The following is a 17,271-nucleotide window of genomic DNA, read 5'->3' as shown; positions in this document are numbered from 1 at the left end:
TTTTATTTCTTGAAATTATTAGATCATATATTATAAGAGTTTATTCAAATTCAAATTCAGATTTATTTATATGGCACCTTCTCATACTAAAGAAGTTCAAAGCGTTTTACATAAAAACAAAAAAAAAGCAAACATGTGCTTACACACCAAAACACCCACGCAAACATACATGTAAATACACACACATACAAACAAATTGTACTAACAAAAAGCTGAAAATATCTTCAAAAAGAAGTCTTTAGTTTGGATTTAAAAGAATCCAGCAAGACCAAGATCAGCAGCGAACTGTTCATTTCTTCTGTTGCATAGATACTGAAAACCACCTCACCAGACTGACAGCATGTCTGATGTCTACTTCTAGGTTTTTAATATGTTTGCTGGTGTTACGTGATCTAGACCCAGGGTTCTCACGGCCCAGTTGTCTCTGGGGTTTAGCACCTATGACCAAGATTTCAGTTTTCTCCCTGTTTAGTTGAAGGATGTTTGCTGCCATCCAGTGGTTGATTTCTTCCAGGCAGATGAGTAGGGACTTTATGGGCTGGGGGTCATCAATGCATAATGAGATGAGAATGTGTCATCACCGTAATTGTGGTAGCTAATGTTATGCTTTCTGCTAATATAGCCAGGAGAAGCATGCATAAGTTAAAAAGAAGAGAGCCTTGTGGGACCCCACACACTGGTTCATATGTTTTGCATTGGAAAACTTCTGCAGGTAGGATTCAAACAACCAGACAGACCCACCCAGGTAATTAGTTTTTCCAGCAGTATCCCCAACTGCTTTGAATGCCAACACAGTCATTAACAACCATTAGAGGGGCAGTTTCTATGCCATGGAACGTGTGGAAGCCAGACTGAAAGTTATCATAGATATTATTGTCTGTAAGATAGCTCATCAAGATCTCATAGTTATGTCTTAACAAGCGTGTGGATCATGTCTGAACATTTGTTATTTTGTCTTATTTCACCATTAAAAAACATAACTTTTATTGATTAAAAGCAGAAGAATATAGACGTCGCAGTGTCACATTGCAGTGACATTTTTTCTGACCAAGAATCAAAAACTCAAAGAGGTTCAGTTAACAAGATAGTAAAAAGAAAAATGCAGCAAATCTGAGTCTTGGAGAAACTGAAAACTTCATGAATCAACTAATCCCTTCACCACTACAATATATTATTAGTTGTATATTAAGTCAAATTACTGCTGTAATGAGGCCTACACAATGTAAACTTTGTAAATCAAACCCACCTGTTATACCCACAGTGACGTCACAGGAGGCTCTTCCAGCTTCATTGGAGGCCTGGCAGGAGTACCTGCCACTGTCGCTCACCTGGCTGCTCTTAATGCACAGCACGGCCACATTACTCTTAAAGCTGATGTCATATTTGTCTGAGCTGATGATCTCTGTGTTGTCTTTGAACCAGCTGACAGACATGGGCTGTGACCCGGAGACTCGGCCCTCGATCTTCACAAGTTTGCCCTCTGTGTCCTCGATCTGCTCTGAGGGCTTTTTGGTGAACACTGGAGGGTTTTTACGCTCTGAAAACAAGATAAGGAAGTGACATGAGGAGAGGAAGGTTGTTTTTCTTCCACAAAAAGAAACGCCCTGGCAGGGGGCTTAAGTGTTTAAGAAGAGAAGGCCAAGATGACCTGAGTTTGGCCCAGGTTAAAATACCTTTGACAGTGATATCAGAGGAACAAGAATCCTTCCCCATGTCATTAGAGGCATGGCAGAAGTATCTTCCCATGTCTGCTTTATCTGCCTTCAGAATGGTCAGGTGGGGCGTGTTTTCCACACAGCTGATCTTATAATTCCCCCCAGAGCGAATATCTTTATGGTCTTTGGACCATTTGACTTTTATGGGGCCAGAGCCAGTCATGTGACACTCCAGCTCAATGCTGTCACCCACTGTAACCTCCTGTGGTGACAACTTCCTGTCAAAGACAGGAGGGTATCTTGGTTCTGCAGGTCCATGACAGAGTGGGAAGAAGATAAGACGACAACGACAAGAAGAAGAAGAAGAAGCACAACAACAAATCTTTATATGAAACATTTCAACAGTTTGAGCATCAAACAGCTTCACACTGCCAAGCTCTGTTAAGATGATCATGTCTCAGTTCATTAGTTTTTTTCATCCTTACTTTACTACACTGTACTACGTTACTTTACAGCACTTTACTCAAACTCTTTACTTCATTCCACTCTGTTCATTTACTGTATTCTACTCCGTTACTTGACTGCCTTCTAAACATGCTGTACCAAAACCAGTTCCATCAATGAAAATGGCCAAAGAACTTCAAGAAATTCTGCTTCAAACTAAACAGAAGAGAACTAGAACTAAACACTAAAATTCTTTTTGTGTTCAGAAACATAAAGGCTGTAAACCCAGACAGACACATTATTTATTTCTTAAACATCCAAAAGTATATATATCATAATCTCTAAACTAATCAGTTGTGCTCTCACACTTCACAGACCTTGCAGGGTGAGCTTGGCTCTGCAGGAGGCCGAGCCTACGCTGTTGGTGGCCACACAGGTGTACTCCCCAACGTGCTTCATCTCACCACAGCTGATCTCCAGCACAGCCGTGTTGTCATCATACAGCATGGAGAACTCGTCTCCTTGCTTCAGAGGCTCGCCATTTTTCAGCCATGACACCTCAATGGGTGACGAGCCGGCAACACGGCACTCAAACCTGACAGGCTGACCCTCTGTCTCCTGCAGGCTGGTGATTTTCTTGGGGAAGGATGGTGGCGTTTTGGCCTCTGGGGAAGTTAAAGACATGACAGTGAAAATTTTGTTCTCCATCTTAGAAATGAAAACTGCTTTAGACAGAAGTCGTTTGTATTTTGAAGAGTTAAATATGTATGTGAAGAAGTAATTTTTTTCTTGATGCTTTTTTCATTTTTGCTTAAGATTCATGTGTGGGTCAAAAATAATCTTCAATTATGAAATAATAAGCATAAATGTAAATGCAGTAGTTTGCAGAGTTGGAAAATCAGGTGTTCACCTAGCACATTGAGTCTGCAGGTGGAGGAGGTGGAACCGATCCGGTTCTCTGCCTTGCAGGTGTACTCTCCAATGTCGGCCTTGGTGGCTTTGCTGAGCTTCAGACAGGCAACACCCTTTGTGTACTCCAACTTACAGGTGGGGCTGGACCGGACTTTGCCATCAGCCTTGAACCAGGACACCTTAATCTCAGGTGTGCCCGCCACCTGACACTTCAGACACACAGCGTCTCCAGCGGTCACCTCCATGGGCTCCAGAGACTCAACAAAGTATGGTGGCTCTGCAGGCACAGACACAAAAGATTGAAACAAACCAGAAAACTGGCACCTGATGGTGACCTTTGAAGAAATATTATTTAAATGAATAAAGAAAAAGAGATCCAGTTCAGTGTTTATCAGCAAAGAGAAGTTGAACTAACCAAGGATGGACACGGTTGCCTCACAAGTGTCCTTTCCAGCATCGTTGGACACTTCACAGCTGTATTTTCCTGCGGCTTCCTTGTCGTCAGTGCTGAGACACTCCAGGATGCAGGAGTTTTCAGTCGTGGTGATATTGTATTTGTAAGAAGCAAAGACCTGTTGTCCGTCTTTGAACCAGTTCACTGTGATCTTTGGAGTTCCAGTGTATGTACACTCCAGCATTAATGGTTTTCCCTTTTCAACTGATATGTCCTTCAGCTTTTTGGAGAAGGCTGCAGGCTCTGAGGGATGCGATCAAACACAGTATTTAGTTTGCATCAAAACACAGACACCATCAGAGAAAAACTCTGAGTCTGATGAGATAAATCTTAGGTCAGTACTTGTTAGTGTTGACAGTTGTTATCTGATATAAAGGTATTTTTGACACGAGGTGGAACCAACAAGGTCATTATTTCTCATTGTAAGACCACTTTTACACTACAACCACTTGCCATTGATCAGCCCTGATCCAGGACCCAGCACAAATGCAGACTTATACAAGTCAATTAATAAAAAATAAAAAAAAACCTACAAAGCCTACAAATTATGTAGTGAGCATTCTGACACATTAATGCACCAAATGAAAATTTATGTAGTAATATAGGATAAAATAACCAACAAGAATATATAATAAGTACTTTTTGATTGAATTGTTGCTATGTTCACCACACGTTCACCTGAATTACAGTTTGTAGATCTACATAGTGGTGCAAATGCAAAGACACTGAACTTGAATTTACAGGATAATAGAGAAAAAATATAATTTCACGTCAGACCAACCTTTGACAGTGAGATTAACTGGGCAGCTTTCCTTTCCTGCATCATTAATGATCTGACAGGTGTACTCTCCAGCGTGAGATCTGTCCACACAGAAAAGCTCCAAAAGAACTTGGTTATCCTTCAGGGAGAAATCACAGCCCTGTCCAGCAAGGATCTCCTTTGTTCCTCTGAACCACTTCAGTTTTAGCGGAGCACTGCCTTTCACCACGGCTGAGAAAGTCACGGTAGAGCCTGGCATTGCCTCCACTGGCTGTGGTGCTACCACAAAAGATGGAGGTTCTGGGTACAGAGATTGAACATAATGGAATCAGAATATTTCCTTCAAGATAATACTTAAGACCACTAGAATCAGGAGCTAATTTTTTTTTACTTGAAATCTACACGGATGAACCAAAACATGATGATCACCAATGCCTAATATGCTGTTGGTCCTTCACATACTGCCAGAACACCTCCAACCTACCCCTGTGGTATCTAGCACCAAGACTTTCGCAGCAGATCCTTTAAGTCCTGTAAATTGTGAGGTGGACCTGATGTGGATAAGACTTATTCCAGCACATTCCCCAACACCCTGTGGCTGGCTCGTGGTCTGTCCCTCCTCTGACCACTGTTGATGGGTACTCACCATGGTATCCAACACACCAACTCCAACAACCTGTTGACTTACCATCTACTATATCCCACACCTTGACATGAGCATTTGCTATGAGGTACATTAATGCTATTTGCTTCATCTGTGAGTGGTGAGAATGCTTTGTCTCATCAGTGTGAATCTCTTGTGAAAATGGAAAAAATTCCCTATGACAAGTTAGATTGCTTATGAGGCTGTTGTATGTTCATGGTTGTTGCCAGTTTCACCAAAACCTCATATATCACTGAGTAGTTGTGTTAATCATCTGTTATGCTCTATCATATTTAACATATTCTGAACTGTAATAAAATGCATATTTGTAACTTAACATTTATAGGCAAATCCAAAGTCTATGTATACATATTCCATCATTAATCTTCTTCGACATCAAAAGTTCTGGTTACCTAATAAGATACTTCCTGTTGTTACTGACCTTTGACAACCAACGAGGCTGTGGTTTCACTGGATCCTGCCTTGTTGACAGCTTTGCATTTATACACTCCAGAGTCAGACAGCCTCAGTGTGGGCACTTTGAGCATGCAGCTGTTGTCGCTGAATGAAATCTCATAATTTGGCCCGCTCTGTATCTCCTCCCCATTGTGGTACCATGAGATGGTAAAAGGTGGGGAGCCTGACACTTTACACTCCATCTCTCCAGCTTTTCCAACAACTGTGTTACAATCCCTTAACTTTCGTGAGAATGTTGGAGGTATGATCTTATCTGTTAGGGAGGGAAAAAAGCATCAGGTACTGCTTCAGGACAAATTGTGAATGTGTTTTCATTAACAGGGCTGGGTATGACACCTCATTGGTTTTTTGGTGTAGACCGAAGGTGTTTCACCAAGTGCCTAAAATCCTTGAGTACTAAAAATTGACACTGAATGTTTAGTCAGATGAATAAACTAAGATAGATTCTGATTTAAATCAAAATGTGTCAACCTTAGACTGAGTTTTATATATGTTTGTATAAGACTGCTTGTGTTTAGACAGCATTTTTTGAGAACTTTGCTTATTGTAAAATTTAAAAAAGGGGTTTTGTATAAAACTTAGTTTTTGTATCAATGAGTATTGATTAAAAAAATATATATGTTAAAAAATATATGTTATACTATGTTATTGTCACTAACTTCAACGAGACAATACCCAGCCCTACTCATCAAATTCCAGGTACAGAGAGGACACCAACCTAAGACAGTGAGATTAATTTTACTCAGGTCCTTCCCAACCTCGTTCATAACCTCAAATGTATATTCTCCAGAGTCCAGTTTCTCTGCAGAGAGCACGTTTAGGCTGGAAATCATCCGAGAAAATGAGATCTTGTATTTCCTCCCAGAGGCCAGCTCCACGCCATCCTTGAACCATTTAGGTACGAGCTCTGGGGTTCCACACACTTTGACCTCGAGGGCGGCTATATCACCTGCCGTCACACTCAGAGCATCAGGCTTATCCACTATCTTAGCAGGTTCTGGAATCAACAGAGAAGGAGGAGAACATGTTTTCAATCAAACCTGCAAGGGAAAGTTGAAAAACAAAACTGCAAGAGAAAGAGAGAATTATATGGTTACAAACCTAGAACAGTCAAGTTAGCGAAACACTCCACACTCCCAGCATCGTTTCTGAGTTGGCAGGTGTATTTGCCTGCCGTGGTTGCATCGGCCTTAAAGACTTTTAGAGCGACTTGGTTGTTCTCAAAGGTGATTTTCCTGTTGTCACCATCCCTGAGAATGTGATCCTTGTCTTGAACCCAGGACACAGTAATGGGTTCAGAGCCTTTAACAGTGGCCACAAGGGTCACCTCCTCTCCCAGTATCACTGTCATGTTTGACAGTTTCTTCACAAATGATGGGGGCTCTGAAGAGAGGAGAAAAACAGCGCAAAAGGGAAAGTCAGCAAGGTGACAAAAGTAATTAGAAAATCTAATACTAATGATTTTCATTTGAGAACATCGCAATATCTACTGACCTCTGAGTTTAACTGTTGTCTGGCAGGTGTCAGTTCCTACACTGTTTGACACTTTGCACTCATATTCGCCGGCATCTGAGGGCTCTATCCCAATGATATGCAGCGTTGCTGAGCTGCCCTCGCTCACCATCTTATACTTCCTGCTCTCCATCAGAGGTTTCCTGTCTTTGAACCAGGTGACCTGGAACGGAGCTGTACCGCTCATCTCGCAGTACAGACTCACGTCCTTACCCTTCAGCCCTTCAAGAGGCTGAGGTACTTTGACAAAAGATGGCGCGTCTAAAAAACATCAGGAAACTGTTAATGAGGCATACACAGGAAAAGAATCCATGACGAAGTCTTAAAGCTGAGACCTGTAACATTTCATGTGTTGTCACACTTCATTGTTGCAAAAGCCCCACAGCTAAGAGGGCTGAGTTGTCAATGTGTGTGCAACTACAACCTACAATGGGTAATTTTTGTAAAAGTGAAAACTACAGCTAAGATGGTGAAATTTGCTGCGGGTCTGTTGTTGGAACTACTGGAGTTGCTGTGAAAGATGGTTGGAACTAAAGCTAATCTGAAGGTTTGGAAGATGGAAGGTTGTCAGGACCACAACTAAGATGGTGGAGTTGCTGTGAAGGATGGAAGATTGTTGGGACTGCAGTCAAGGCTGCTGAGTTGTGAATATACTACATCTAAGATAGCAGAATTGATGTGGAGTTTGTTGGACCTACAGTACAGTTGGCAAACTTGTGAGCGTTTGATGGTGCTACAGCTAATGTGGCATTTTGTGAATGGCTGTCAAAACTACAGCTAAGATGGCAGAGTCATGGAAGTGCACTGAAACTACAGCTGAGATGGTGTAGTTGTGGAAGGTTGATGGAACTACAGCTACAAGGGTAGACCTATGAATTCCATGTGGTAGGTTGTGGAAAATTGTGTATGCAGCTGTTGATTTGACTCAGAATTTGCAAAAACTGAAAAGGTTCCAGGATTTTAGGTGTGACACATTATGTGAAATATATTGTCAACAGTCTACTGGCTCTGACATTGAAAAAAATAGATTTGCACTGCAAAAAAAAAAGAGCTGACAAACATTTCTAAATAGCAGAAAAAGGGGTCTTCAAGCCACGGTAAAGGTGCTGGCCTGACCATTTGACAATACTCCATTGAACCACATGGAGATTTTTAAAAATGTTACGGGTGCCAGCTTTAAGCTAAAAATGTTTTGACTAAAACCCAAACAACACACTGAACAGCCAGTGCATCAGACCAAAAATAATGAATGATGAATAGGAAGTCAGTGAGAGGCTGACCTTTAATGGTTATTGTGCTGCTGCAGCTGACACTGCCAGCATCATTCTGAGCTTCACAGGTGTAAACTCCATCATCATCAAAGCTGGTGGAGAGCAGTTCCAGGACTGCTACTGAGTCAACAAATGAGGTCCTGTAGTTGTCCCCGTCTGTGACCTTTGTGTCGTGTTTGTACCAGGTCACTTTCAGAGGAGCTGTGCCACTGACTTTGCACTCCAGGTGGAGTGACTCACCCCGTTTAACAAACTTAGTGGCGGGGAGTTTCAGCACAAACTCAGGTGGTTCTGGAAATCCAAAATATAGACAGGTTAGCTGCTGGAAGCATGTAGGGACACTTTAGATAGATAGTACGGCAGGCAAGAAGGGAGCACATGAGATAAGCTGAAGAGATGAGCTAACAATGAGGGGTTAGCAGCAGAGGCAGGATGGCCTTGGAAAATGCAGGTGCAACAAAAAGGCAACACATAGTTCTTGATGAGAAGCTTCAATCAATGACAATGAAAGTGCTGTGAAGCTGGGAAAATGTCAGAGAATCACTAGTTTTAGCCAGTGATGGAGAGGTGGGATGAATACAGCCACACAAGAGTTGATTTAAAAGATAAAAATCCAACCTTTGACTGTCAAGTCTGCACTAGAGCGTACAGAGCCAGCATCATTGCTGATTTGGCAAGAGTAAACTCCGCTCTGGGTGACACCCACTGAAAAGAGCTCTAAGAAGCAAGACATCCCCTCCAGCCCCGTGAAACAAGTAGGCCCAGTCATGAGCTCAGTGTCATCCTTGAACCATTTGACCGTGAATGGAGGAGTTCCCGTAAATGAGCCTTTGAAGCGGACAGTGGCACTGGGTAGAGCCACCTTGGACTCAGGCAGTGTCACAAAGCTTGGAGGTTCTGAAGAGAACAAGATGGACCAGGTTAAAGAGATACTCACCTTTTATTTTCGAATTACATGACTAGTCACATCGGAGAGCAGTGTCTAACCTTTGACCATGAGGGATCCACTGCATTCACAACTTCCTGCTGCATTGGTCAGTTTGCAAGAGTAGGATCCTGCGTCAGATCTGTCAAGCTGCTCAATTTCAATGGACACAGCATTGTCCTGCTGAATGAGTTTGTGTTTTCCACCACTAGAGATTTTAGTCCTGTCCTTCTGCCATTCCACACTGATGGGAAGGGAACCAGATATTTTGCAACATAGCTGAACAAAGGAGCCCAATATCTCTTGCATGTCTACCAGGGGTTTGATGAAGCTTGGAGGAATTACTTGCTCTGTTACCAAAAGAATAATAAAACAATAGTTACAATTTGTTCAACATGTCACTATGTACCATAGAATTTTTTATGATTTCTACACTAACCTAGTACAATCAGTTTGACTTTGCAGGTGCAGCTACTGATGTGGTTTGCCACCTCGAAGACATACTCTCCTTCATCCAGTCTCTGAGCGGACTGAATCCTTAGGCTGCTGATGTTGTTCTCAAAGCTCAGCTTATGCTGCCTGATGGACTGAAGCTCCCTGCCATCTTTTATCCATTTCACTTTGAGCTCAGGGGACCCTGTTACCTTACAGTCCAGACTAACTGGATCTCCAACTGTAACCCTTATCACCTCAGGTTTCTCTGTGATTTCAGGAGGCTCTACAATGCAAAACAAAGTAAGAAAATATAAAGTGTCTAACCAAGTTAGGACCATGGAAAGATTTAATAGCCACAATTACTTAGGTACAATTATACCTTGCACTGTGAGGATGGCAAAACACTTATCCTGCCCAGCCTCATTTACCACCTGGCAGGTGTATTTCCCGCTGTGTGTTGCCTCACAGGCAGGAATCCTGAGAGTGGCTACATTGTTCTCAAATGTTCTCTCAAGCTTTGCATCCTCCAAAATCCAGTTCTCATCTTTTTGCCATTGTACAGAGAGAGTGGGTGAGCCCTTCACAATACACTGAAACTCTGCCATTTTACCCAGGACAGTGGCAGTGTTCTCAATCCTCTTGGTAAATGTTGGTGGTTCTATTAGAGAAAACCAGTGAAATGTTAATGTAAACAGTCAGTAATCACCTTAAAAGATAAAAATGTGGATTTTTTTATTCAAATTAGACCAACCTTTGAGGTTTAGTGTAGTCTTACAAGTACAGCTTCCCACCTCATTAGCAACAGTACACTGATATTCACCAACATCTAGAGTGTCGCATTTGTGCACCTCTAGACCCAGAGTTCCATTTGTCTGGGAGAAGCCATGTTTAGCACTGGGTTTGATCGGCTTTACATCTTTGTGCCATGTTATCTCATATGGACCCGTCCCAGAAACCTGACACTCAAAACAGGCACTGGAGCCCTTCACAACATCAGTTGGAGTCAGCTCTCTTATAAATGATGGTGGTTCTGAGATGAGAGAAAACAAACTGTCACCTACATTTTCTCATGAATTCATTATTTTCTAGACATTTTATGCCACAGACTCGTCAACATTTTCTGTATGCTTGAAAGCAAAGTTTCCTTTGAAAATGTTTCTTGCTGGAGATGGAATTTGCAACATTTAAGGCCAATAAAAAATCAGGCCAGTTAATTTATGAAAGAGTCACTTGTTTTAAATAGTGGTTCTCAATTTGAAATAATCTGTTCAATTTATGAACCTTAACAATAAAACTCAATGGAAATCAATACCGAAATAAGTCTTTCATGCAGAATGTCATACAATCTAGGAAAGGTGGCCTCCAGTGTTAAGGTAATCATTGCTCACAATCCAATATTCTTAAAACTCCTGCACAATGAGCGTAATTTCTTCTGACACAGCTAACCTTTGACTTTGAGCTCCATGCTGCAGCTCTCACTGCCAGCCTCATTGCGAGCCTCACAGTAGTAAATCCCACTGTCTTTGGTATCAGCCCCACAGACTTCCAGAGTGGCCACAGAGTTAACAAAAGTCATCTTATACCGATCACTTGGGTTGATCTCAGAGCCTTCCCTGAACCAGTAGATATCTATCTCTGGTGTGCCAGTCACCTGGCACTCAAAGACTTTGCTCTGACCGGGACGGACCACGGACGCACGGGCTGGAGTCCGCGTGAACTTAGGAGGCTCTGGGGAATAGAATAAAATGATAGATGTAAACATCAGATGAGGAGGGGAAAACTTTGTTTTCTATAAATTTAACACTGTGTAAGTTTCCATCCAAATGTTAATCACATTTCAAGAAAGCCAGAACTTTCCCATTGCCCCCTATCATCATTGTTTTTCTTGTGGCATTTGTAAGTGGTTTGAATGGAAACACTACTAAGTAAATTGGATGCTCAGAAAGTGGAGGGTCAGTGTGATGCCAAAGGACAGAAACAAATTCAAATTCTGGATTCATTAATGCAGAGCAGATGGATGGAAACATCTGTATTAGCTCAGTTTCATATAAACTAATAACCTTTGACAAAGAGCGTTGCCTGGCATGAAGTGGAGCCGACATCATTCTGTATCTCACAGACATAGTCTCCAGAATCAGATGTTTTGGCAAAGAAGAGCTCCAATGAGCTTGAGGAGTTGTCTTTGGTCACAGAGCAGTCTGCACTGGATAAAATCTCTTTCTTGTTTTTAAACCATTTGATGGTCAGTGGCGGCGTGCCAGAGATCAATACATTTAACTGAACCTTTGAGCCCGGCAAAACATTCATGGATTCAGGCTTTTCAAGAATGCATGGTGGTTCTGGAAGAGAAAAAGCCAGAGCTTGTGAAAGCTGCACATGTGGCAAAGGTCCTGATAGTTGAGTAGCTATACGTATAAACATCCACCTACTGATACAAAAACAAACTGTGTTCAAACCTTTCACAAACAAGATCCCAGAGCACTGGACCATTCCTGCTTTGTTTTTAGCAATGCAGGTATAGCTGCCGCTATCTTTACTGCCAAGATTAGAGATTTCTAGAAAAGCAACATTCTCAAAGAATGTGCATTTGTGTTTCTCATCGGTCTGGATCTCTGTCTTATCTTTGTACCACTGTATTGTTATTGGCAGGGAACCCGATACAAGACAATCCAGATGAGCAAACGATCCTTTGATACCTTCTGTTTGCTTCAGTTTTCGTGTAAAAGATGGTGGAATTATTTGATCTAAAATTGGTAAAAGAAAGAATAAAAGAAAGAAAAAGGTGAGAAGCAATGTTCAAAGTAAATTAAATCAAGCAAAACCAATTTTAAGTTCTATGGTATAAATTACGAACTAACCAAGAACAGTGAGTGTGGCCTCACAAGAACTTTTGCCGACATCATTTGAAACATTAAAGGTGTATTCACCACCGTCGCTTTTCTCAGTTTTAATAATCTTGAGCACAGAACTGGTGTCTGTGCTCTGTACTTTATATCTCTGGCCTGAAGTTAGCTCCTTGCCAGCCTTTAGCCATCTGGCCTTCAGGGGTTTTGTGCCTGAAAACCTGGCCTCCAGAGTGGCTGGATCCCCCTGAGTCACACTGATAGACTTGGCCTCCTCTGTGACCTTAGCTGGCTCTGAGACATCAAACAAAACAGTCAGCAATGAATCTGAAACCTGATGTTCTACAGTAAAGTGACAGACCAAGAACTGAAATCAGTTACACAGTTAAGATGCATTTGGTCTTTATCAACTCATAAGGTCTTTAAATTATCATGTGAAAAACCAATCAATGGTCAATGTTAAATCTATCACATGAAAAGGACCGATAAAAATTCAATTGGCAGCTGTCAATCAAGTGTTTAAGTCAAATGTCACAATTTGGTAACTTAGGGAGCTGTCTTAGGGAGTCTGGAACTTGTCCCAGTTTACCACTGGGATTTAACACTTTGGCGGTCATTTGTTGGAAACTTCCTGCTAGTAAACTTAGAAATGTGTGACTTCATGAGTTGATAAATATCACCTGAACGTGCCATTGGAAAGATTAGGGAAGATCAGGAAATTGGACAAACAGACTTTATTGTCAAATTTGAATCCTTGAGGATTTTCACCAACCTTTGACTGTCACCACAGCAGAGCATGTCTGGCTCCCAGCCTGATTTTGCGCCTGGCAAGAATATTTTCCACCATGTTTGCTCTGTAAATTTGTTATGTGCAGCAGAGCAGTCTTGTCCTCATATGTAATCTGAATGTTTTCAGCCTCTTTGAGCTCATGGTTGTCTTTAAGCCAGGACACAGTCATGGGCTCTGAGCCCTTCAGAGTGCATTTCAGAGACACCTCACCACCCACCAACGAATTGAGGTTCTCCAACTTTTGCACAAATGACGGTGGTTCTACAAGAAAAAAATAATTTTTGATGTTATTGGCCTCTATGAAATGTTAGCCTTTCAAAGTCAGACTTCATTCTGCAAATTCAGTCTTTGCTACGAAATTTAAGTCTGGAAACCATCTAATGAGGATCTGCTGAGCTTCACATGTTTTTGGCCAAACAGAGAGCATTGGTGAGAATTTATATATATAGTCAATGCCTGGTCTCCAAACGCCTTATCCAATGAGGAAATAATTATGCTTTGTATACACTATAAAAAAATGAAACCCGAATTAGCACATGTATTTCTTCCTCAAACTGATCAAGAAATTGATTTTGTTGGAGTATTTAAGTCAAATCACACAATGTTTTGAATGACCACCCAGCAATCAACAATGTTTGTCCAGTCAGGTGTAGGAGAGGCACTGCTATCTACCCTATACATATACACAACATCTAATGCACAGCTGAAATAAGTTGATTTAAAGATAATTCCAAAGCATCTACACCAACCTTTTAGTGTTACTTGACAATCACAGGAGGCCCTCCCCACTTCATTCTCAACAGTACACTGGTACAAACCAACATCTCCTGCCTCTACTGCCAGGACCTGCAGGTTTACCAGGTCATTTTCCACAGTGATCCTGTGTCTCTTGTCATTCCTAATTAGCTTTGTGTTTTTATAAAATGACACAGTGAAAGGGGCAGAACCAGTGACTTGGCCTTCCAGCATCATCTCAGAACCTTTCACCACATCTTTGGGCTCCAAGCTACGCACAAACAATGGTGGTTCTAGGAGAAAACAACAGGCATGTGAGCGCTTTACAATGGAGCATAGAAGTATATAATGATGACATATGATAATGCCAAAAATTAAAAATAAAACAATTCACTGTAGTTTTACTGGGAAGCTGAAGATGTGTTTTTCTGAATTGTAATTTCAATGATGGCAAGGCATCTGCAATGTGAGTATGTGAATTCAGACTGATGGTAATCACTGGGAAATTCAAGAAAAGCAGGTGAAGTTCCATTGTGAGAAGCATATGTAAATGCAAACTAAACCAACCTTTGACTGTAACTGTGCTGCTGCAGCGGTCACTACCAGCCTCACTGGATGCCACACAGAGATAATCTCCACTATCTTCTACTGTACAGCTGACAATTTCCAGGGTCACCATTAAGTCAGTTATGGCCATTGTGTATTTAGCACAGGAGCTGATCTCCATCTCATCTTTGAACCACTTGAAACTGATAACAGGACTGCCCGTCACTTTGCACTCCAGTCTGGCATTGTCACCACTGGTGGCAAGCTTGGTCACTTCAAGCTTCCTCACAAACACAGGAGGTTCTGAGAGAAGAGGTTAACATTCAGAGGACATTATGTTAGTAACAAAAGATGTTGATGTTGCTCAAGAATATGAAGATATTTTCATGCAGCTGCACAAAGTACTGAAGACAGGCACCTTTTACAAAGAGCACTGTAGTACAATCCACCTTTCCAGCATCATTGGATACTTGGCAAGTGTATTTAGCGGAATCACTGGGTTTCACAGAGTGAAGTTCCAAAGAGCTTGAGGAGACATCTTTCTTTATGAAACATGTGCCTCCAGTTATAATCTCTTTTTCCTCTCTGAACCACTTAATAGCCAAAGGAGCTGTTCCAGTGAAGGCTGCTTTGAAGTAAACAGTGGTTCCTGGTATAACATCCTGGTTGTCTGGTTTCACAGTGAACACTGGGGGCTCTGGGGGCCATTAATAAAACAAAATTTGCATTTCATATTAGCATGAAATCATTTAAGGATCGCAGACAATACAGAAACATGATATAAGGTAAGCATTCATAACCTTTGACATAGAGCGTGCTGCTGGTTTCTTTAAAGCCGGCTGAATTGGTGGCTCTGCATTTGTAAACACCAGAATCTGCTTTCTCCAGCCGAATAACTCTCAGGGTAGCAGAGCTGTCTTTGTATTCAGGCTGGAATTTGGATCCAGACACAATCTCCTGGTCATCTTTGAACCAAGTTACAGTCATGGGTTGTGACCCAGACACCTTACAATCCATGGAGACATCATTACCAATGTTACCATCAACTCTTTTCAGGGACTTGGTGAAAGTTGGAGGCATTATCCGATCTGATTGTTGAAGAAAAAACATCTCATGCATTAACTGTTTCATACTGTTTTTAAAAAAATATTATGTTAAAATTCAAAAGCAGATGACACCTGTCACCTATCTCCTGTCTTTACTTACAATCAAATCTATTGCAACGTTTCACTTTTAAGACCTTAGCTTCATGTATGTCCCAAAACATAAATAAAGTGTAATGTTTGCATTTTTGTAATTATAAACATAATCAACAAGTATAGATTTTGGAGGAAACTGTTTGTAACTTATACTTGTAATATTTTCATTTATTTGTAAAACTGCAAAAAATGTAATGTTAAAGAAGCAGAAACTGGGAGCTAACCTAAGACAGTGACTGAGCATGTACACTGGTCTTTCCCAACTTTATTTGACACCTCTATCTTGTACTCTGAAGTGTCTCCTTTTTCTGCCGTAAGAATCTTCATGGTGGCAATATTGTCCCTCAGAGTCATCTTATATTTACGGCCACTGATCATCTCCTTCCCTTCTTTAAACCATTTCACTTTGAGATCTGGGCTTCCAGAAAGTGTGCACTCCAATGTGGCTGAATCCCCTGAAGTCACACTAATGGATTCTGTAGGTTCTACGATTCTGGCAGGTTCTGGGATAAGATAAACCCATTAGTTGTTAAGATATAAGAGTTTGGACACAAAAACTGGATATAGGAGCTAAAATCTCCACAAATATGTCTGCATCAAAGATTTCATCTGACCTTGCACAGTCAAGGTGGCTTCACACTTTTGTTGCCCAGCCTCATTCTCAGCTTGGCACAAATACTTTCCACTGTGGCTGATTGCCACTGTTGTTATTGACAAGCTAGCAACATTGTTCTCAAACACCACCTTGATATTTGGATCGTCATCTCTCAGTATCTCAGAGTCTTTCATCCATTTAACAGTGATGGGAGCCGAGCCCTTAATGGTTCCTTGTAGTTTTACTGTATTTCCCACCACTGCTGTAGCACTGTCAACCCTCTTAGAGAAAGTTGGAGGCTCTACAAAAATACATTATGAGTTAAAACTGAGTCTGAAGCACAAGATTAAACTTCAGTTAATAAATGTTTCATTAAGCTCAGGTTTACTAACCTTTAAGTTTTGCTAAGGCCTTAGTGGTGACTTTTCCCACATCATTGGAAATGACACACTGATAATCTCCAACATCTGCACTTTCAAAGGTCTGGATCTCCAGCCTTGACAAGGAGTCTTGGGAGATTATTTTATATTTCTGATCACTGGTGATGGCTTTCTTGTTCTTTAACCAGCTGATTTCAAAAGGTGCTGTTCCTGTGATCTCGCACTCCAGCTGAGCTGCTGTTCCCTTCACCGTCTCTAGTGTCTGCAGCTCTTTTCTAATAGACGGTGGTTCTGGGTGTCAAAAGGGTAAGTAAAGTGTTTGCAGTTAGTACCAAAAAATTTCTTAACAGTGAGTGTAAAGTAAATGCGAATTTGACAAACCTTTAACAGCTATAAGGGTGTTGCAGCTCTCACTGCCAGCATTATTTGACACCTCACAGGTGTAACTCCCACTGTCTGTCACCAAAAGATTCATTATCTCCAAAGTAACAACTCCATTCTTGAAAGAGGTTTTATATTTTTCTCCATCACTGAGCTCTCTCTCATTCCAGAACCAGTGGATGCGAAGTTCAGGCGAGCCTTTAATGCTGCATTGTAAGCGTGCAGCTATACCCTGTTTCCATGTAATCTTAGGTTCCATTTTCTTGACAAAGGCAGGGGGCTCTGAAAGGAGTGTTTAGTTCAAAAACACCATG

General features: G+C 41.4%; 1 protein-coding gene across 20 annotated transcripts in view; it reads right to left on the bottom strand.

Moving 5' to 3' along the window:
• ttn.2 (titin, tandem duplicate 2) overlaps positions 1-17,271 on the bottom strand; it is a 213,788-nt gene that overhangs the window by 141,914 nt on the left and 54,603 nt on the right. For 16 of the 20 annotated variants that reach the window (XM_071472682.1, XM_071472683.1, XM_071472679.1 and 13 more), the window contains 28 exons: positions 16,958-17,239; positions 16,589-16,867; positions 16,216-16,497; positions 15,826-16,104; positions 15,203-15,490; positions 14,821-15,099; positions 14,424-14,705; positions 13,871-14,149; positions 13,104-13,382; positions 12,347-12,625; positions 11,549-12,232; positions 10,935-11,216; positions 10,240-10,518; positions 9,868-10,146; positions 9,493-9,771; positions 9,116-9,403; positions 8,747-9,025; positions 8,138-8,419; positions 6,840-7,118; positions 6,447-6,728; positions 6,064-6,342; positions 5,311-5,598; positions 4,247-4,525; positions 3,427-3,708; positions 3,010-3,288; positions 2,477-2,764; positions 1,674-1,961; positions 1,247-1,537 (listed from right to left, as the gene is read on the bottom strand). In XM_071472682.1, the coding sequence (XP_071328783.1) occupies positions 1,247-1,537; positions 1,674-1,961; positions 2,477-2,764; positions 3,010-3,288; positions 3,427-3,708; positions 4,247-4,525; positions 5,311-5,598; positions 6,064-6,342; positions 6,447-6,728; positions 6,840-7,118; positions 8,138-8,419; positions 8,747-9,025; positions 9,116-9,403; positions 9,493-9,771; positions 9,868-10,146; positions 10,240-10,518; positions 10,935-11,216; positions 11,549-12,232; positions 12,347-12,625; positions 13,104-13,382; positions 13,871-14,149; positions 14,424-14,705; positions 14,821-15,099; positions 15,203-15,490; positions 15,826-16,104; positions 16,216-16,497; positions 16,589-16,867; positions 16,958-17,239 (8,295 nt within the window). The remainder of the gene's footprint in view (positions 1-1,246; positions 1,538-1,673; positions 1,962-2,476; positions 2,765-3,009; positions 3,289-3,426; positions 3,709-4,246; positions 4,526-5,310; positions 5,599-6,063; positions 6,343-6,446; positions 6,729-6,839; positions 7,119-8,137; positions 8,420-8,746; positions 9,026-9,115; positions 9,404-9,492; positions 9,772-9,867; positions 10,147-10,239; positions 10,519-10,934; positions 11,217-11,548; positions 12,233-12,346; positions 12,626-13,103; positions 13,383-13,870; positions 14,150-14,423; positions 14,706-14,820; positions 15,100-15,202; positions 15,491-15,825; positions 16,105-16,215; positions 16,498-16,588; positions 16,868-16,957; positions 17,240-17,271) is intronic. The other 4 variants (XM_071472692.1, XM_071472695.1, XM_071472698.1 and 1 more) reach the window with 4 other exon arrangements.

Source organism: Trachinotus anak, unplaced genomic scaffold (genome assembly GCF_046630095.1).
Source record: "Trachinotus anak isolate AG129_WGS33_773 ecotype Australia unplaced genomic scaffold, CSIRO_AGI_Tana_v1 ptg000039l, whole genome shotgun sequence".
Lineage (NCBI taxonomy): Eukaryota > Metazoa > Chordata > Actinopteri > Carangiformes > Carangidae > Trachinotus > Trachinotus anak.
This window is presented reverse-complemented; position numbering and strand designations above follow the sequence as displayed.